This window comes from Oryza sativa, chromosome 5 (genome assembly GCF_034140825.1).
Source record: "Oryza sativa Japonica Group chromosome 5, ASM3414082v1".
NCBI classification, from domain to species: Eukaryota; Viridiplantae; Streptophyta; class Magnoliopsida; order Poales; family Poaceae; genus Oryza; species Oryza sativa.
In genome coordinates this window covers 28,309,734-28,331,196 of record NC_089039.1, presented here as the reverse complement: position 1 = coordinate 28,331,196, position 21,463 = coordinate 28,309,734, and the positions used below count along the sequence as shown (strand labels likewise).

Here is a 21,463-nt window from a genome sequence, read left to right as displayed (position 1 = left end):
TGCAGATCTCACATGAACAGTTGACACAATTTTTCTGTTCGATCTGCAGCAAGCTATACACACACGCGCGTGCGCCCCGCAGCAGCACAGAGTGCACTCGAAGTCAAGCCCCGCGTGCCATCTCCTTCACACTCGCAACCCGGTTTTACACAGAGGAATTCGAACAAGAACACAGCATTATTGCACCACTCCACTGTGGTCACTCACTAGCTCGCATCACAGCCACCATGCAGCAGAAGGCTTAGCCAGAAACGCGTCTTGAAGAGATCGAGTAGAGACAAGCGTGTGCGCTCGTCGCGCGATGCATATGGCCCATGCCGCGCCGATCTCGTCAGTGGCAATGCACATAGCTAGCTAGATTCTTCTCTTGTCGCAAAGGTCAACGACTCCGGTAAACTTTTCTCCATAGGTCAGTGACTCTGTATTAACAGTTTCAACCCCTACACACAGTCGCATGCAGCTAGTAGTATACAGTAATGTCAACTGCAAGGAGTTACCCGAGGATTAAGATATGGTGCATCGATCAGAAAAAAGGAAGTAATAGTAAATTGATGCACGAGCACACTCATGAGTGACATGAGAGAGATGTCTGTCCCTCCTCTGAGTTGCTGCATGCGTGACAGCGTGATTTGTGCTAGCTTAGCTAGCTCCTTGGTTTTGGTTTTAGCTTGATCCATCTAAAACAATGGACGACATGCCTCCCAAAAAGTCAGAGCACATGCAAGCCCAATCAGCTGCTCCTGAGTCCAGACAGAGATGTGTAGGGGCCAAAGTGGCAAATCAAATCTGAAGAAAATTCTTACTCCGTCCGTCCTCTAATATAAATGATTTTAACATTTTACTTATACTATTTGACCACTCATCTTACTCAAAATTTTTTTGGAATTATTATTTATTTTATTTGTGACTTACTTTATTATCTAAAATACTTTAAGCACAATTTTTTGTTTTTTATATTTGTACAAATTTTTTTAATAAGACGAGTGATCAAACAGTGTAAGCAAAATATCAAAAAAATTTATATTAAGGGACAGAGGGAGTATATGAGTGGATATATTCTTCAGTAAAATGTAAAGCTCAGAGTAAAAGACTGAATCTTTGATGCAGTAAACGGAAACAAAAGGCTGGGGGGTCAAATGCTGGCATGCAGCCATTGTGGCGACAATCTATTCATCGTTTTCTTGGTCTAAGGCAGGATCTCAATCTCAGCAAATGGTACGGGGGCAAATGGGTTTTGGGTTGTTGGAAGATCGAAGCTAGCAGATGCTTGCCGATGGTGGTGGTCAAAATGCTTGACTCGACTTCTCTGCTCGGATCAATCGAGCTCGCCTTTAATTACTTTTCGCTGCACTGTTTACTCTTGGACTGATTTGGTTTGAACAGATAAGTGGCCGAGATTAACTGACGAAGAAGAAGAAGAAGAAGAAGAAGAAGAAGAAGTCGGGCGCTGTCAATTTGGATTCCACGTTTCGTGCTGCACGGCGGCGCTAAGCTCCGGCGAGGCACGCCATGAACGACGGCGTCGATCTTGCTGGAAATTGGGGGCTCGGAGTTTAAAATTCCGAACCCCCATGGGTTACAGCGACTCGATTCGTGGACAGGAAAAATGCGAAATAATCCGATTCGACACGTCTGCAAACTGTCAATCCAAGCCGAACACTCCTGACTCTCGTCCTCCTCGGCCGGCGCCGGCGACGACGGCGAGCGTGGGGAAGCGTCGGCGACCTGGTTGGGCCGTACGGCCCAGATCGAGTGGAGGCCTCGAATGGGCAGGCGACTTCTGTTGGGCCGAGTTCTGCCTGTCTTTCCATAAGTTCACTCTCTTTTAGTTACTAGATGTGCGTTGCAACTGATAGAGCCAATTTAATTTGTACATATGTGTCGGTGGATAAATAATCCATTGTTCGTTTCCCCGCAAAAAAAATCCATTGTTCGTTTATTTATGTGCTTATCCAAATCATTTATTACCAAATAAAAGACTATTTGTGTGCAAATCTTTTATATACCTGTTGTTAACGACTCAAAAGGAAATGCTGTAAAATAAAGTATGATAAAAAAACAAAAGGTTGAATTCAAAATTAAGTTCTAAAATCTAAATTTTGGCTTATAGGAATAAGCATCAGCAAAACAATGAGACATTCAAACACGGCTACACGAGCTTGATTTATCGTGCAGCTTTGTCTGAAGTTGGGAAGGAATTGATGACGGACAGAATCAACAACTTCGATCATCCTTTATTTCGGTTGTCATGTTTTTTCCGAAAATAAAATTGATTCTTATGAATTATTGTAACGGTATCCCTGATAGTACGTATGAGTATGTGTGGAGACTGACTTGAAATCATGCTAACATGTGACATGAATCGTGCCATGTAATACGAATAGACGACCTACGTGATATTTACACGGATTCTGCGAGTATCATTCGCTTGGTATCCACATCACATGGACTCTCTTTTGTAGTCCGCTTGTGATTCGTGACTTCGCAATGAATGTTACGTGTGACGGGAATCGGATATGAATGATGTAGCACAGTTTTGACAAAAATATCTTCAATTTTTAAATCATGCAGTCCCAATAGGACATGCGGCAAGGGCAAATCGCGCGTGCGAGGGCGTTGCGGGCCCAATCGCGGCGGCGCGCAAAGACGCATGTGGAAAACGAACTCAGGCGCAACCCCCGATTGCTGCGGACCCAATTAATTTGCACGCGTCTCAGATAAGAGGAATACTCTGGTGTAAGAAAAAGGAAAAAGATTTGATAGAAACATAAAATTAAAACCGATTAAAAAAATAACGTATCAAAATTCTGACAGAAACATCTTCGAATTTCATAATAGTGGAGATGGGTCCAATCTAATTCGTATGCCTCAATTGTAATATCGGATATGTTCATCCCCCACAATTATCAAAACCTGTATAACCTCTTCTAGCTGTTTGAAAGCAGTTTTCGTTAACGTAACTTATATATTGACCTAATCCAACTAATCGAGTCAGTATGTGGCTATTCTTTTTTACACCTCTCTTACTTTTATCTTCCTTTGTACAATCTCTTTTCTCTAGAGGGCGGGGACACAACGCCGTGCATGTGCAGTACTACATAGGACCCTCTCTCGACGCCGATGAGCTTGAGCTGGAGGAGGAAAGAAGAAGTGGGGCGCTGTAAATTTGGACTCCTCTTGAGGCACACGGCATGAACGGCGGTGTCGTTCTTGCAGGCCATTGGGCCTCGGAATTTGAAACTCCGAACCCATTGCGTTCTCTGTCTGACAGCCGTTCGATTCGTAGGCCAGGAAAAATGAGAAATAATCCAACGCTACACGTGTGGACATGCAGTCAATTCAATACGAACACTCCGGCGGTGCCGGCGCCGGCATCGGCGGCGACGACGGACGACAACGACGACTGGGGAATCGTCAAGGAGCTCGACGACGGCGTGCATGGCGAAGCGTCGACGACTTGTTGCGCCGTGAGGCCCAGATTCTGTGGAAGCCTCGTATTGGGCGGCCGATTTGTACTGGGCCTTGTGGTATCATCTGGCCCGTCTGGCTATCTTTCCAGCCTGGCCCAGATTGAGCCTTCTCTCTTTACTTCTTCTCTAATGGGCCTCAGTGTACCTCCGTAGGGCCCAACCTCGAATGGATCCAATACTCATGGGCCGTGCGGCCCACGATATACTCAGCTGCATGATTTACATACAACTCACACATTATTGTTGTTATTGTTGTTGTTGTTTTTCTGCATGAATTGGCTTCCAAAAGCAAAGGTGCAGTAGCAAACAAAAAAAAATGGAAACAAAAGAAAGAAGCAAAGTGCACTGCTCCACGAGTTAAGTGGAAAGCCGTATCTCTGTCGCCAAAGCTATATAGCCGCGTGTCACCGGAAAACCCAAAGAATCAATCCATTAAGCCGATTAATTAATTAGCCAGGTTTGCCATCATCATTGGAGCCAATTAGTTTCTCATCGGAGCTTGCAAGCTAGCTGGGTGACAGCAAGGAGCAGAAAAATGTTGCAAAGCACAAAGCCCCTCTTTGCTCTGTTTTGTCATCAGTACTTCTTTTTTCATATGCATATTGTACGAGCAGAAAAAAGTGCTTTTAGTCTGAATTATATTGTACGAGCTGAATCTGAATGTGATGTATGGAGAATTAGCAACAATGGAGTGTTCGTTGCTTACTTGCTCCAGCTTGTTCACGGGGAATGGCCTAAGTACTCCGGATGCAAATCTTCTGCTATAATGCACGTGTAGTATGTGTCACTAATTATGTGGGCCCCACTTACTTCTGGTCCATATGTCAGTGACACCTACTGCATTTGCAGTACAGCATAGGCGGTTCCTATCCGGAACAGAATACTGATCACAGAAAACAGGACGGTTTATTAGCGCGTGATTAATTAAGTATTTGCTGATTACTTTTTTCAAAAATGGATTAATTTGATTTTTTTAAGCAACTTTCGTATAGAAACTTTTTGCAAAAACACAAACCGTTTAACAGTTTAAAAAACATACGCGCGAAAAACAAGGGAGAGAAGTTGGGAACATGGGATTACAAACACACCCTCAGAGTACTCCATTGCATGCACTAATGCACACAGCACACTTTCAGTTTCAGCATTCAGCGAGCAGGAAAAGAAATAGGGCCAATTTGAACTGCTACCCTACCAAAATTTGCAGCAAACCAAACATCTCTACTAAAACTTTACCAATGATATAAATTTGGCTTTGCCTATAAATTTGTCTCTTATGGGCAAATTTTGTCTTTAATCCAAATAAACATTTTCAACTCTACCCTACCAAAATTTTGGTAGTACCAAAACTTGCCCAAGATTTGACACTACCAAAATTTTGATGGGACATCAATCCAAACATGCCCATGGTCTTCCACCATCTGGCGCTTTTGCACCATCCTACGCGAAAAAGAAAGAAGATAAGGGGCCTGTTCACTTTGTTGCCAAAAAAAACTTTACCAAATTTTGGTATTGCCAAAATTTTGGCAATTATGCCAAAATGCTAAAATTTTGGCAGGATTTCTTATATAATTACCAAAATTTGGCAGCAAACTAAATGTAGCCATATTTTTGACAACTTTATCAAAATTTGGTAAGGTTGAAAATGGCACCAAAGTGAACAGGCTAAGATAAGAAGAGGCTCTTACTTTTTTTTTCTTTTTTTCTAGAACTCTGTAGAAGCTAGAGAAAGCGTGAAGACCGCGTGATTTTAAGCCCAAACGCTTTGGACTAAAAAGGCCCTGAAGATGTAGACGATGAGTTCCCCCGCCGCGTGAAGCCGTGAACCATCTCAGCCGCTGAAGTGGCTTTAGCTTTTGATAGCAACAAGCTAGAGCAATTGGCTAAGCAAAACACCAACTTTTACTTTCAGTCTACGTATCAGAGATTCAGAGATGTGTTCATGAAACAGCTTCATTTCAGGGCAGACAAAAACACATCATATATATAACAGCTACCAGATTTACTCACCGGCCGGCCTCTGTTTCTCCTAAAAGAAGCGGAGAGAACAGATGCCGTCCAAAAGAGGGGAACAAAAAAAAGGAGAGAAAATCGAACATTCAGTGAACACACTCGCAAAAGAGAAGCAGAGGATGTGACTAGGATACGATGTGATAACGATGTGACAAATCTGCACTCAGTTCGCTAAGATGGCAAGAAAAAAACCAATGGGAATTTGTGAAATGGGCATATATGTTCCCTATCTAGAAAGTGATTTCTTCCACTCGGTTTCCGCGCGTTAACTTCGCTTTCGTTCAGCTCAGCTAAGCTTTGCCGGTCACCTACCAAAGAATCTCCTTTACTTCTTTTCTTTCTGCTGTTGCTGTCCTTCTCCTGCAGCTTCAGGAAAACCAAAGAATTGGAAGTGGCTTAGCAGTGATCAACTGATCACTGATCAGACTAGCAGAGTATGATAGTATGATCAATTCATCAGTGTGATTGTGTGAAGTGTGTTTATGCCGAATATGTGTTATGCTAACAATGGAGTGTGCATTCTGCATTGCATTGCAGAGGCTTGTTGATGGGAAAATAACCTGGATTACTCCACTGCACTTCCAGCATTCTGCACGCATCCAGAGAAGGAAAAAAGATAGCTCCACCATCCTGCACTTTCGCATCATCCCATGCATGAGGCCGGCCATTTTTGTTCTCCCGAAAAGAGTAGAGAAGAAGACGAACTTTTCTAGAACTCTGCAGGGGCTAGGGAAAGCTTTTGCCCTCGTGAATCTCCTCAAGTAACGGCCTTTTAGCTTTTGATCACCACAAGCTTGAGCAATTTGCTTGGCAAACAGTACAAGCAACAACCCCGCCCCCCCCCCCCCTCCCCTTTTTTTTTTCTTTTTGTGTGTACTGATAAGATCAGTGTACAACCGTTCATGAAACATCCTCCCTCCGTTTCAAAATGTTTAATACCGTTGACTTTTTAGTATGTGTTTGACTATTCGTCTTATTCAAAAAAATTTAAGTAATTATTTATTATTTTCATATCATTTGATTCATTGTTAAATATACTTTCATGTACACATATAGTTTTACATATTTCACAAATTTTTTTGAATAAGACGAACGGTTAAACATGTGCTAAAAAGTCAATGGTGTCAAACATTTTGAAACGGAGGGAGTATTTTAAAATAAAATCAACACGTGATTGTGCTATTTCATTGAGTTTAGAGGTAAAAAAAATACAACCACCAAGAATGAGTGTCGGTGACATGGGGCCGGGGGTATCGTGACTAGAGGCTTGGGTAGCCGCGGTCACCCACGTGGCCTGACCCCCTCGGGGGGGTCGGGCCTGAGGGTGACGTGGCCACCCCTCCCTCTGTCTCCCCGAGGGGTCGGGGCGCTCCCGTTTCGGCCCCGAGGGCTGGGGCGCCCCGACCCCCTGTGGTTTTGGCGCCACGTGTGTGGGTTAGGTGAGCACAGCGGGGCTCACCTAACCGCATTTATAGCAGGTTGGACGAGCGCGCCACGCCGCATTTAATGCGGCGCAGCGCACGCTTATCCGGTCCGTGACCGGTCGCGGTGTGTGACCGGTCACAGACCGGTCAGATCGCGGGTTAGGTGGCAACAGGCGGCCTGTCACACGCCTCGCCCCGTCCCGTCGGAATGATGAGAGCTTCCTGGCTCTCGTCCCTAGCCGGAGCCGGCGTGCTAACTCCTGGAGTTAGTATGTCAGTCCCGGTCAGATCCATTCTAGGCTTCAGCGCAAGTATGGCAAGGAAGTCGCTGGCCATTAAATGAAGGTTGAAATGTGCGTCCACCGGGAAAGCGGGCGAGCGGGGCAGGAGGCGTGTGCTCTGCTTGTCAGAGGTCATTTCCGGCTGTAGACTAGCCCTCATTGTAAAAAGCATGTTTCCCTTCTTAGGCAACTAGAGGCCCATGTGGTGACCCCTGACCAGATAAAAAGGAGGCCCAGGCCTAGGAGAAAGGGGGTTGGGACTCTGGGGAAGAGGGGCGAGAGCCTGAACTCACTCTCGCTCTCCGGTTCTCTGTATTCCTTCACGCACAGATCCACCAGAACACAGGAGTAGGGTGTTACGCTTCTCAGCGGCCCGAATCTGTCTACGTCACCCGTGTCTTGTGCACTTCCTCTCCCGCTGACTTTCCTCAGATCGAGGGCGAAGAACCTCACTCAGCGTCCCCGGCCGAACCGGCAAAGGGGGGCCTGCGCGGTCTCCCGGTGAGGAGCCCCACGCTCCGTCAATGAGGAAGCTGTACCGAGCTATACAGAGGCTATGTAGTATTTGGTAGAAACACTTGAAGCCACTTTGCTCCCGCCAAAGCCCATGTTCTCGCTTCCTCCTTTATTTTCGCCAGGAGGCTAGGAGCTGTGGTCTTCTTGTGCTTGAAAACTTGTTGGTCTTTTTCCTTCCAGATCACCAAACGACCAACAGGATTATGGTATGAAGTCCTTTTTTGGGTACTTCCTTTTTCGTTGGCAGCATTTTCCACTGGTTTTCGAACGCTATGGCTTGTTCCCAGTGGCTCGGGTACAGCTGTTGGTATGCCACCCAGGAGACGATTAGGCTTCAAATTCTTCAGGTGTATCTACAGTGGGCGAATAGGTGGCTTGCCGATTCGTTTGTCCTACGACAGAGGGGGCATAGCCCCTTGTTTGGCTAGCCTCTAATCACAAGCCAGTATGATGTCCATGCTCTATTTTATTTTACTTTCAGATTCAGTTAAAGATTAAAAAAAAAAGAAGCCCAACATGTATATTCAGTATACTGAACTAATCCTTTTCCTTTTCAATCTACTGAACGGAACATGATCAGAACAGTGTACATGAAACAGATTCGGCTATAGATTAAAGAGAAAAAAAACCAACATGCATAATCAGTATTCACCGGCCTATGAAGTTTACAGCAAGTAGCAAGCTAAAGGCTACTGGATTGTTCAATCTAAAAATAAACCAAGAGAATAAGTTCTCTTACGAAAGAGGGAAAATAAAGCGATAAAGTCCAACATGCAGAAACGAACACATTCACAAAATGAGCAGCGAGGATGTGAGTGTGATGTGACGATCCACCACTCGATTCGCTACCAAGGATTGAAAACATTGGAAAAATCGAGTGCGTGCGATGAATTCAGGCAACGGCATATATTCCGAAGCTTAGCTATACATGGCCAACTACTCAAGAATCTCCCTTCAGTTGTTGCAATCCTGCAGATACACTACCGCCTGTGACGTTACTGAATTACTGCAACCTGTTAATCTGAAGACTCTGAAGTGCTACTATACTATAAATTTGCTGTCTGAAATTGTTAATCTGAAGCAAAGCTGGATGCGATGTCTTTCTCTGTTCCCCAGTATATATCAATACGGAGTACTACTACTTTGTGCGCCGTCAGAGATTGCAATAAGCTGCTTTGTTTGGCCGCCAATTATGCGGCCAAATGTTCCGATACGCGTGTGCCACACACCCTGCATGCGCGCGGGATCTTCGCATTGGCGCGCCGAAAAGCTTCGTGATTCTCTATCTGATTGTCAATTAGCGCTACCTGTCCTAATCTCTTTCGTGCCTAATTTCAGCCTGCACTAACACTGAACCAGATTGATTTCTTCAGGCCAGATATGCATATGGTTCTCTTGTTAACGGCTATTTGCATTAGATTGTCTATTCTGATTTTTTTCATGATTAGTACCATGCTGGTGTAGTTTTTTTGTCTTCATCTTCTTATTTAAATTGGTGGTTCTTGTCTTCTTGATATGTGCGTCTAAATGCGACATGAATTCTTTACGGAGTATATACTAAGTATATATATGTTACAGCGACTAGTGTGCTATTTTAATTGTGAATTGAATCGGTCCTATCCTAATCCTTTTTTAATGCAATCTGAACAAGTCTAAGAGGTCAATTACCTGGAACATCTGTCTCGATTTTGGAATTTGGATTACTGAACATTGAAAGAACAAAAAATAATAATTCTGGAGCAACGGGTGGATGCAGCTGTTTATGCTTTAAAACTGAAGGATCATGCAAGTTCTTTTCTACTAGATCTACCACCCAACCACTCTGCTCTCCCGAACTTTCTTCCAACGGCACGGCAGCCAGCCAACGCAAGCAGCAGTAGTACTGTATCTGCTTCTTTTGCACGAACAAATCAAATCAGAGAGCCACGGACCAGCCGTTTCAGAAACTTCGGTGTCAGAAACGCATTGGGTCTGAATTTCCTGCGAAATTTCCGTGAAGATTTAATAACCGTTCGTCCCAACAGAAAGGGTTTCAACGGAAAATTCGAGTTTTTGACACGAACCCTCACATTGACGACACCCACTTCTAGCTCTCTTGACAGCGAAACAAGCGAAATGAATGAACAAGAGATGGATTAATTACTTACCTTGACGACCTGAATAAAAAAAAGAAGAGCTTGGGCAATGGGCATCGCCATCGCATGAGGCAACCAGCAGAGGAAAAACGAATCCGCCGCGAGTGCATGTGTGGCGTCCGCTGCTAGTACCAGTATACATCTCAGTGACAACGTAAGCCATTGCTGATTTCGCTAGCAGCTGCATCCGTCGTCCATCGAACGCCTGGCTAGGCCGGCCTGCACCAGCTTTGCACTAAGGGCCCTGTTCAAATCTCCAACAAAAATTGAATAATCTTTTGGATAGAAGTGACATGCTTTTCAAACTGCTAAACGGTGTGTTTCGTGCGAAAACTTTATATATGCAAGTTATTCTAAAAGATCATATTAATCTATTTTTTAAGTTTGTAATAATCAAAACTCAAATAATCACATGTTATTACCATCTCGTTTTACGTAAAATACTTAATCTTTATCTTTATCTTCAGGAGATTCAAACACCATCCAAGCATCGTCACTCCTAGTCTACTCCGTTCCGGCTCTGCACTGTTGTTTTCAATATTTTCATCGGCCAGGCAGGCACCAGCGCCATTGCGCCAGCCGTGCGGCGCGCCGCGCGCGGCGTGGCGTGGCGTGGCGCGGCGACGTCCGGCGCAGCGCAAGTTGTGCGCTTGCCTTTTGGCTTCGCTGGATGCATCATGAGGCATAAACACGTACTGTGCTGTACTGCGGCTGTAGCCTGTATTGTAGGAGTAGTTTACAACTTTTCGTTGCTTCTTTGCACCTCGCACCCTGATACAAGCAACTTCTTTTTTTTGGACATTTTTTTTTGTCACTTTTAAAATCTGACAATTAAGGATTTATCACGCGCTATCTATAATATATGGATCCTCATGTGTATATGATAGATGGGTCCAGTAATAAATCATTTATCACCGTTTATAAGAGTGGCAAATAGTTAATTATTCTTTTTTTTCCATGGCCACAACAAAAAGATGGGTTTGTCCTTGTACTAGTACTAAACTCTCATGATTAATTCTCTATTAATTTGAGGCCAACTGTACTAACAAGTTATATTATAGAAGTCTTGCCAACAAAAATTCATATCTCAACTATTTGATTTATTCATTTTGAAGTTCTGATAAATTAAGATGAATTTTTTTAAGGGTCACCACTCACGAGGAGGAGAGGTTCCCCTTCTGAATTATCGTTAGTAAATACTTGAAACAATATGTATAACAGATGAAACCAAACCAAAGAAAAGAAATTAAAACTAAGATCAAATCATAGTGTACCACGCCAATTTTTATGAAGAGTCTGACCAGTCTAATTTTTTTTAAAAGGGGCTGTTCAGATTGTAATCAAAATAAACCTTACCAAATTTTAGTAAATTTGCAATATTACCAAAATTTTAATATGATTTCTTATGTATTTATTAAAGTTTGGCAATAAACTAAATGTAGGCATTTTTTTAGCAACTTTACCCAAAAAATTGTATATTTGAAAATGGCATCAATCTGAATAGGCACGAAGAGTCTCTAAGAAAGTTTTCGTGTGTGTATCATTTTCTATTTGAGATAGAGCAGCGGCTTTCTATAATAACAACAATTTATTAGGCCAAACTAAGGGGGTGTTATCCCACCCTAAAATCTTACACCCCGTCACATCGAACGTTTGAACACCTGTATGAAGTATTAAATATAGGCGGAAAAATAACTAATTACGCAGATTGCAACCAATCTGCAAGACGAATCTTTTAAGCCTAATTGCTTCATGATTTGACAATATGGTGCTATAGTAAATATTTGCTAATGAAGGATTATTTAGGCTTAATAAATTTATCTGTGTGTCCGTATATCCGATGTGACACGCAAAAACTTTTCACCCCTAATCTAGACACAACCTAAAGCTTCGAAAAATACGTGTAAATTCCCAGAATGACGTAACCAGATATTACTCTACCATATCGACTGCGTCATCGCTGATCCATAGAGAGGAAAAAAAAACTTGTGCCATTTGAGGCGCAACTTAGCAAGACGTCGTCTTGGTTAGTTGGTTGCCTTGGAGACAAAGCATAAATGCATAATCAGTATAGGAGCAAATCGTTTTAAAAAAAAACTATAGGAGCAAATCGCGATTAAGGAGGTGTTTAGATGGGGCTAAAACTTTTTAGCCCATGTCACATCGAATGTTTGGACGCTAATTTGGAGTATTAAACATAGACTAGTAAAAAAACTAATTTTATAAATGAGAGCTAATCCGCGAGACGAATTTTTTAAGCCTAATTAATCCATAATTATCAAAAGTTTACTGTAGCATCACATTGTTAAAATCATGGCGTAATTAGACTCAAAAGATTCGTCTTGCGAATTAGTCCAAGGTTATGGAATGAGTTTTATAATTAGTGTATGTTTAATACTCTAAATTAGTGTCTAAACATCCGATGTGACAGGGACTTAAAATAAGTCCCTGTAAACCAAACAGGCCCTAAATAGAATCTTGGGGGTGCAAATTGGCAACCCCACTTCTTCCCGGAGGTGCATATATCCGAGACGCTCAGCTTCTCGAAGCACACGTCGCGTCCCACCACGTCTCTCTCTCCTACTGTTTTCTCACCCAAAGATCCGATTTTCACCAACTAAACCCGCTCCGATCAACGGCGCAGCCAAGCCGGCGCGCGTTCCAGGCAATGGCCGTCGAGACGGACACGGCGAGGGCGGCGGTGTCGTCCGAGACGGCGCCGATGTCGCCGCAGGCCGAGGCGGCGCCGCGCGCCGCCACGGCGCGCCGCGGGAACTGGCTGCGGCGCCTCATACCGCGGGACTACCTGTCGCTCAGCCGGCGCTGGAAGCTGGGCGGCGGCGCCTTCGCCGCGCCCGGCGGCGGCGCGGCGTCGAGGAGGCTGGCGTCGCTGTCGCGGTCGCTCCGGTGGAAGCGGCGGCTCCCGGGGTTCTCCCTGACCCTGCGGAGCGGCTCGGCGTCGGCGGTGGTCGACGCGGTTGCGTTCCGCGTCATGTACGTCGTGGAGGCCGTCGTGCTCGGCCTCGCGCTCTCCTGCTTCTTCCTCTGCTGCGGCTGCCACCTCTAACCTCTCCTCTCTTCACACCACGCCATAATCGGGCGTGCAACAGCTGCAACCATCTTAATTTTCCCTGCTTTTTTTTTTCTTTTTTGTTCTTCTCTTGATGCTTCCGCTGTAAATTTCTACTACCTACCTTTCGGTGCTAAGATTGAAATTTGCAATCTGCAAACTGCAATTCGTATTTTCTTCTCTTTGGATGATGCAATGCAAGAGATGGATGGCGTGTGGGGACTTCTGATCGGAAAACCCAATGAAATGATTTATTTGTCGCTGTCTCGTGTAAGAGTAGAAAATGCGACAGCTTTGGGTACACTTGGGGAGGTAGAGGAGTAGAGAGTGGAGGTGGTCATGGAGGTGGACGTGGCGGCGTTTGGGTTCCCTGCTCCGGTGAGGCCGGGGGCGACGCGGGTGGGGTGGGTGGGCATCGGCGTCATGGGTGGCGCCATGGCCGCGCGCCTCCTCGCCGCTGGGTTCGCGGTGACCGCGTACGCGCGGACGCCGGCCAAGGCGGAGGCCCTAGTCGCTGCCGGCGCGAGCCTCGCGGGCTCCCCGGCTGCCGTGGCCGCGGCGTGCGACGTGGTGTTCACCATGGTGGGAAACCCCGGCGACGTCCGCGCCGTCGTCCTCGACGCGGCCTCCGGTGTCCTCGCTGGCCTCCGCCCCGGCGGCGTCCTCGTGGACTGTACTAGCTCCTCCCCTTCCCTCGCCCGCGAGGTCGCGGCGGCGGCGCGCGCGGCTGGGTGCTACGCCGTCGACTCCCCGGTCTCCGGCGGCGACGTCGGCGCGCGCGACGGCGCGCTCGCCCTCCTCGCCGGTGGCGACGAGGCGGTGGTGAGCTGGCTCGCGCCGCTCTTCGCCCACCTCGGCAGGCCGACCTACATGGGCCCGCCCGGCAGCGGCCAGAGCAGCAAGATCGCGAACCAGATCGCGGTGGCCGGGGCGGTGGTCGGTGCCAGCGAGGCGCTGGCGTTCGCCAACGCGGCGGGGCTCGACGCGCCGCTGTTCCTCGACGCGGTGTCCAAGGGCGCGGCGGGTTCGCGCGTCATGGACATCTTCGGCGAGCGCATGCTGCGCCGTGAGTTCGCGTCCGGTGGCTCCGTGAAGTACATCATCAAGGACCTTGGCATGGCGCTGGAGACCGAGGAGGGGCCGGAGGGGGCCAAGGCGCTGCCAGGGGCGGCGATGTTCCGGCAGATGTTCTCCGCGATGGCGGCGAACGGCGACGGCGACCTGAGCCTCCAGGGATTGATCACCGTAGTCGAACGCCTGAACGGCATTCGCAAGTAAGGAAGGTGTTCGTCAGAATGCCGCACTGGGAACGAAACGCTTCTGTATGTTAGACTTAATCTTGTTGTTTATTGTGTGAGTTGTGATTAGTGCGTGCATGAGTTAGCTTGATCAAGAAAATCCATGATCTGCATGTAAGTGCTTGCATGTAGGAAGTTATATGTGGATATCGGCTGGGAGTAGTGGCCGAGTCAAGTAGCTGGAGTAGTGGCATGGATTGTGGATCAGTTAGCTGTGTTGCATGTGTGTTAGTGCATTTGCATGCAAAGAGATATGGCCTTCATGCATAGAGACGTGATTAGTGGTTAATTAGTGGCTAAGTCATGTGAGTGGTGGCCGGTTAGTGCGGCAAAAACGTGGCTAGTGTGCTGCTGCGCGTGTGTGCTATTTAAGCATGTAATCAGTGTGTGATTAATGTGTGGAGAATAGAAAGTGAAGTGTGTGGTGGTTCACTGGTGTGCAGTGACAAGAAATTTCCTTGCGTCTCTTTGTTTCATTGCGTGCTGTTCATCTTCTTCCTCTGTCATTGCCTCCTCTGTATGTGTGTGTTTCATCGAGTGAAAGAGAGAGAGAGAGAGAGAGCTGTGCGTGTGCAAGTGAGTGTTTGGGCTAACACTGTATTCTTATTTCTTAATAAAACTTGATGATTGTTCTGTATTCTTATTTCTGAACAAAATTCGATGCCCATCTCTCTGTAACAGCATGAACTTCAAGGGTTCACTCAGCTGATTGAAAGTGTTATTTTACTCATGCTTGCTGATGTAACCTCAGTTATCCGAGCTAAGTGTGTTATAATCTGATGGATTAACATATGGAGTACTTGGTCACTAACCTTATCTCCTGACAGAAACTCTCTGCACAAAAATATCTCCAAGAGAGGTGCATACTAGAGAAGCACCTTAACTAAGCTCAGAATTGTGCCAAACTGCCAATGCTACACTAATCTGACAGATGAGGACCAGTTTGCAAAGGCTGAGAACTGAGAGGGGCTTTGCTGATGAGCTGCTGCTATAGAGAGGATTTTTCAGGTGTCAGATATTTGCACAGGCGAAGATAACATATGTACGGTCTTTTCTTGTGTAGTGCAATCTTATCTCTTTCCCTCCAAGAAACACTTCAGCAGAGGAGCAACAATGGCGGCGGCAGGGTCGCTGGGACTTCTCCAGGCGCCATCGTCCTTCACGGCGGCAGCGGCGAGCCGGCCGGCTTCTCGGCGAGCACCGCGAGCTCTGTTCGCCGTGAGAGCCTCGGCTGCCGCCGATGCCACCAAGGACGCCGTCCTCAAGGCCTTCCGCGAGAAGAGAGCTCTCAAGGTATCACTCTTATGAATCCCAGTTCTTGTTGATGCCTTAGCTCTGCCAATGCAATGTTTAACTGCATTAAGTTCTGAATGCTACTCCATGTCTGAAGGCTGAAGTGTAGATGTAGCTGTCTCTGGATTTTGAGGCCTAACAGTATAAAAATAATGTTGCTTAGATTGCTGGAATCTGATATTCATTGACATCTTTGCACTGCAGATCATTTCAGGGCTTCAGAATTTCGACAGGAGTAGTGTTGCCTCTGTTGTCTCGGCTGCAGATAAGGTGTGGATATTGCATTTATCTTGCTTATTTTTTTGGTTTGGTTCTTTGCATGTGGATAAAGTGTTTGTACCAATTACGTTCTAGGAGTAGCTTTGCAGGCTTATCTGAAAAACTGAAATCATGTCAACGACAAAAACAATGTATTGCGTGGCTATCATGAAATCCATCCCTGAATATAGTAATACTAGTATTCATTTTTACCCAGTCAACACAGTAATGTTGAGTTGCCTACTGATGTGCTCCGTAGCTATAAATAATTTGGGCTTATGTCACTCCTGATTTTCTCGACAAAGAAGTCTACAAGCAAACGGCACTGCAGTCTAGTGCAGACGACCTGTTGTTTAGCTGATAATTAGAGTCATAATTTTAGCGCACAGCATTTACTATGATATATCAATGAAAGTTCGCTGCATCACCCAAGTATGCTCTTTGAAGTCATACAACTTCCACAAAATCAGTAAGCAGCCATTAATTTTTGAACTAAGGCAACCAATATTGCCATCTCATTCTCTTCTCCAACAGTCAAAATATTTTCTAAATATTTGCAGAAATCTCTGTATGAAGTTTGTTAATAAGTTAGGTAACTTTCAACTAGAACAGCCAAATTTTGGAGGGAATTACACATTTGTAATGCTATTCAGCTATTTTATGATTTCAGGGAGGTGCCACCCATGTTGATATAGCGTGTGACCAAGACTTAGTAAAGCTTGCTCTGGAGCTTACTTCCCTTCCGGTGAGCAAAGCGTTCATGTAGCTATCCTACATTATCCAACTGTGGGGTTAGCTATTCTAAATGCATTGTGGGAATTGCTTGTTGCAGATTTGTGTCTCCTCCGTAGATCCTTCAGCATTCCGTTCTGCGGTAGAAGCTGGAGCAAAGATGGTCAGGCTCTAAGTTTTGATAAGAAGTATATGAATCCGAAAGAACTAATTTCCAGTAGTTCCTTCCGCTCACAAGCTTTTCTCCATGCAGATTGAGATTGGAAACTATGATTCTTTTTATGACACAGGCATCGAATTCTCTTCTGAGAAGGTAAATTCGTTCTCTTTGATTATATGAGTAGTCAGTTATGATAATGCATCTGTTTACTGCAGTTATACACGATTTGTTTCTGAGAAGAACTGCTCATCATTTCAGATCTTAAAGCTGACCAAGGAGACAAGGGAAATGCTTCCAGATATAACACTGTCCGTAACAGTTCCACATACACTGAGCCTCCTAGATCAGGTATACCACTTGTCATCTCTTCAACAATACTCTGAAATGGTAAATAACCAATTGTTTAATCTGGAAACGTTTATGCATAATTACAGGTAAGACTTGCAGAGCTACTCGAAGAGGAAGGCGCTGATATCATCCAAACTGAAGGAGGGAAGTGTTCTAGTCCAACAAAGCCTGGAGTGCTTGGATTAATTGAAAAGGTATGGCAAAAATTACAGAAAAAGAAAGACCTCACAATCAAATTTAGTATACAATGTAAACTCATAAATACTGTTTAACAAATTCAGGCAACACCAACTTTGGCCGCTGCATACTCCATCTCTCGGGCTGTCACAATTCCAGTGATGTGTGCATCTGGGCTAAGCTCAGTGACTGCACCAATGGCAGTAACTGCAGGAGCTGCCGGTGTGGTATGTATCCGTCTCTGAAACTCTGCAGAATGGTTGAGTAATCTTCAGGCATCACGAACTTTGTAGCCCAATAATCTATAGCTTACTAGTTCATGTGTTATTTCATGTTTCAAACATTTGATTATAGTTGGCTTTTCTTGTGATTGCAGGGAGTTGGTTCTGCTGTCAACAAACTTAACGACATCGTCGCAATGGTCGCTGAGGTGAAAAGTATTGCTGAAGCATTGGGTTTGCCTTCACGGAACGTGTCTAGCAACTTGAGAACAGTTCACCATTAGGGGCTAGTTACCTCCTCTTCTAGACAAACTCTAGCGATCAATAATATTATCAAAAGATGCAGTAGCTTGACATTTCACAGTCTACTGCCTTTCGTAACATATATGCAAAGCAATGCAGAGGTGCCAATTGGCGTTTTCGACGGTTGTAATGTAGCTTTGGCCAGTGGCGTTGTTGAACTGAGATCAAGTTTCAGCTGCAATCAATTGTCAGATTGTCACATCTTTCCCATGCAATTTTTTTGCATCATGTCCGTGTAAATTGTCAGATATTCCCCTTGCAATCTTGTATATCAATGCCTATGTAAATGCATGTGGTGGGTAAATCCACATTACTTCACACGATATGCAACTTAAGCAGAAGCTATTTTAGAATAAGACATAGAAGAGAAAATCAAGATCGAAATACAACAGGGACTCCGTGGCCCAATGGATAAGGAGCTGGTCTACGGAACCAGAGATTCTGGGTTGGATCCCCAGCGGAGTCGAATCATTCCCTGTTTTTTACTGCAACTTTCCCTGTTTTAACTGTTCATGTCTATCAGGTCAATTTCTTATCTACTTTGATCCTAAATTTTTTTTTGCCCATGGGTTAGGATCCCAGTTGGTGTAACATTGCTTATCAGCCGTCATCGCAGGAAACAACCAACCATAGCCCAGAGGATATGGGCTACAGTCAATAGAACTAAATACCATGTCCCTGGCGACATTTGGAACCTATATACTGCTAGTAGCTGACAATAGCATTCCCATGACCAATTTTTCGAGGTATAGTTTAGACCTCTCACTTTGTCATTCAGAACTAGATTATGGACTCGACTGTCAGCTAGACAAGTCTCGGAGGCTTGTATGCTAGCATCTTTCAGCAACACCGAGCCACCAAAAGATGCAGTTTATTCAGGAAAGCAGAAATACTGGAGTAGTACATGATTACACGCGCGAGCGCAACAACATCTCGTGCCCAAGAATCCTGCAGGCTATCGACGCTTGTTGCCGGTGGCGATCTCCCAAGCTTGCAGGATGTGGTTCACAATTTCCTCCACGCCGACTCCATGTTTCACCTGGAAGCAGTGTAAAATAAGCATGTGTAAATATGGAGCTATGTCCCTTGCAATTATCATCAGCTTCTGTTAATTTTCCCCCGCTAAAAAAGGAACAAATGTGTATGGTTTAATACTGAACCTGTGCAAAGACAAAAGGCCCTCCTTCCCGCATGCGAAGCGCATCTCGTTCCATTACAGCCAGGTCAGCTCCAACTGCTGGTGCAAGGTCTGTCTTGTTTATTATCTGTGTTCAGAAAGATTGAAATTGATCAAATGGTAAATGCAAAAGGGTACAAGCATATCAGAAATATCAACGTCTTTGATACAGGTATGCATCGTAACAGAATGGAGAAAGTAATAACACACCAAAAGATCTGCTTGGGTTATCCCAGGGCCACCTTTTCTTGGTATTTTGTCCCCACCAGAAACATCGATGATGTAGATTATGTAGTCTGCCAGTTCCCTGCTGAAGTTGGCAGCCAAGTTATCTGCACAAGTGTCAGTATTTCTTTTAGCACTTCATTTTGGATTTAGCATAACAATGCCTTCCAAAATAAACAGATAATACAGTTCTGTCTGTAGCAGGATGCCAGGATGGTTTGCAAAAGCATACATGATAAAAAGAATAGAGAAGTGCTTCCAATGTTGGGATTCAGAGAGTTAAATACCTCCTCCAGATTCACAGAGGAGTAAATCAGCTTTGCACAAGTTTGATAGTTCTTCCAGAGGACCTAGATTTATGCTGATGTCCTCACGTATTGCAGCGTGAGGGCAGCCTCCAGTTTCGACTGCACGGATGCGCTCTTCAGGCAGTGCTCCATGTTTGATCAAGAATTCTCCATCCTCTTTTGTGAATATATCATTTGTAACCTGCAAGAGCAAAGAGCAAAGAGACAAAAGTCCAAGCATGAGTTCAAGAAAACATGGTTGAGACTACTAGGTTGATATGTTAAAAAAGAACAGTATCACAAGAATGATAGATCCTTGTCTTTCGATATCAGCCCGCTGGAAAGCGTTGAATGATACCAACAAACTTTTTTGTTGAATTATTGGAAGCGTGTTGTACAAGAATTTACTTTACGAATTACCATTTACAAATAAGCAAGAGGCGAATCAAGAAAAGTTCCATTCTTGATTGAATACAATCAAATGATAAGATGGTGCTTGCAAAAGATCTGAAACCCAACAAGCATGTAGTGATAAGGAAGAGTAAAAGAATCTTGCCACATACCGCTGCGAGACTATATTTTTCACGCAGGGACCTGCAAAGTGCTAGCATCAGGGCAGTTTTCCTGTACAGCAGAAAAAACATTTTTAGGGATCAAATATCACTTATGCTAATTTCGCAAGTTACAACACACACACAAGCAATGCTTTATGGTTGTTATACTTGTTTTATCAATAGAAGGGAACATGCAAAATTGCAAACGCTTTTGCTCCAAACTAACCAGGATCAACTCACAGAACAAATCCTAGGAAGCTTATGCTACCGACTTACTGTTCTATTATAGATTTGTAGAAACACAATTCTGAAAGCAAGAATAGAAAAACTGATTTTGATGTACAAGAGAGGTGCCTTTTTAGCAAGAAAAGGTATGATGTACAAGAAGGTGCCTTTTTAGCAAGCAAGTTTACAAGAATACCGAAAACTACAACCCAGATTACCACACCAATAATCACTATTTTTCTTCTGGCACTGTGGCACAACGATTACATTCCGACATTCGCAAACACATTTTGTCAAAAGCAATTGAAGCAACTAAATCTGCGTGAAGAAGTAAACTTATTTATCGCCAAAGATATGCATACACCTAAATCTCTCCAAAGTCCAAACTAGATCAATCAAGCCCTGTGCGCTGAAATTCTCAGTTTCTCACCAATCCTACCCATGGGAAAGATGCACAATTTCAGAGAATAATGCAAAGCAGGCGCCTTCCTCCACCTACCATCACAACTCACAACCATCACCAAACAGGAAAGCCACGCCACTGTTTGATGATAGTACACTACACTACCAGGAAAGCACAGTAGCTAGTGAAATGGAGCCGAACGGCCGAACCTACCCAGTGCCGACGGGGCCACCGATGCCGACGGTGAAGGCGCGTTCCGCGAAGCGCCGCGAGATGAGCGGCGGCGCGCGCTTGGAGAAGTCGCCGGGGGAGTAGATGGGCTCGTGGGAGTGCGGCGCGAGGCCGTCGTGCGAGTGCCACACGCGCCCGTCCTCCCCGACCCACGAGCCGCCGCCGCCGCCATGGCTGCCGTCCCTGCAAGCGCCGAGTCAAACAGGCAGCAGTGAGCGAGATCATCAGTACAAACCACCAGCCGAAAAGGGGGGCAGATGCCCGGCTGCACGCACTGGTGGTGGGAATGGTGGTGGTCGCCGTCGTCGTGGCTGTGGTGGTGGTGGTGGTCGTGGTCGTGGTCGTGAGACGCCATGGATTCCGACCTTGAATTGCGGCGGATTCCTCCGGGATGCGGGAGGTTAGGGATGACGAAGCCGATAGATTCTCTCAACATGTTGACCTCGGCTCGTTGACCTGGCCCATATTTGGTTGGGCCTTAACGGGCTTTCCATTTTGTGAGGCCCAATAACGGAATAAGGATCACGTGCGGGCCAAATTGGTTGGGCCTTAACGGGCTTTCCATTTTGCGAGGTCCAATAACGGAATTGGACTTACGTGCGGGCCATATTGGTTGGGCCGGAATGGGATTTCGATTTCGTGCGGCCCAATAACGGGGTTGGGCC

General features: G+C 45.3%; 3 protein-coding genes across 3 annotated transcripts; 2 read left to right on the top strand and 1 right to left on the bottom strand.

Annotated features, from left to right (window-relative positions):
- The first annotated feature begins 12,390 nt into the window (after positions 1 to 12,390).
- On the top strand, positions 12,391 to 13,078 carry LOC9272230 (uncharacterized). Its single transcript, XM_015784580.3, has one exon. It carries the CDS (start codon positions 12,505 to 12,507, stop codon positions 12,901 to 12,903), a length of 399 nt encoding a protein of 132 aa, XP_015640066.1. The 5' UTR covers positions 12,391 to 12,504; the 3' UTR covers positions 12,904 to 13,078.
- Positions 13,079 to 13,230: 152 nt separating this feature from the next.
- On the top strand, positions 13,231 to 17,911 carry LOC4339629 (uncharacterized). Its single transcript, XM_015784581.3, has 11 exons — positions 13,231 to 14,180; positions 14,275 to 14,285; positions 15,268 to 15,497; positions 15,702 to 15,767; positions 16,426 to 16,500; positions 16,588 to 16,650; positions 16,741 to 16,800; positions 16,906 to 16,995; positions 17,082 to 17,189; positions 17,277 to 17,399; positions 17,549 to 17,911. The coding sequence occupies exons 1-11, from the start codon at positions 13,246 to 13,248 to the stop codon at positions 17,675 to 17,677; spliced, it is 1,890 nt and encodes a 629-aa protein (XP_015640067.1). The 5' UTR covers positions 13,231 to 13,245; the 3' UTR covers positions 17,678 to 17,911.
- A 116-nt stretch (positions 17,912 to 18,027) lies between these two features.
- Positions 18,028 to 21,219, bottom strand: LOC4339627 (urease accessory protein G-like). Its single transcript, NM_001402633.1, has 7 exons — positions 21,074 to 21,219; positions 20,781 to 20,981; positions 19,949 to 20,009; positions 19,386 to 19,587; positions 19,084 to 19,205; positions 18,857 to 18,961; positions 18,028 to 18,735 (listed from the first exon to the last, which is right to left on the bottom strand). The coding sequence occupies exons 1-7, from the start codon at positions 21,151 to 21,153 to the stop codon at positions 18,652 to 18,654; spliced, it is 855 nt and encodes a 284-aa protein (NP_001389562.1). The 5' UTR covers positions 21,154 to 21,219; the 3' UTR covers positions 18,028 to 18,651.
- Between the last annotated feature and the right edge of the window lie 244 nt (positions 21,220 to 21,463).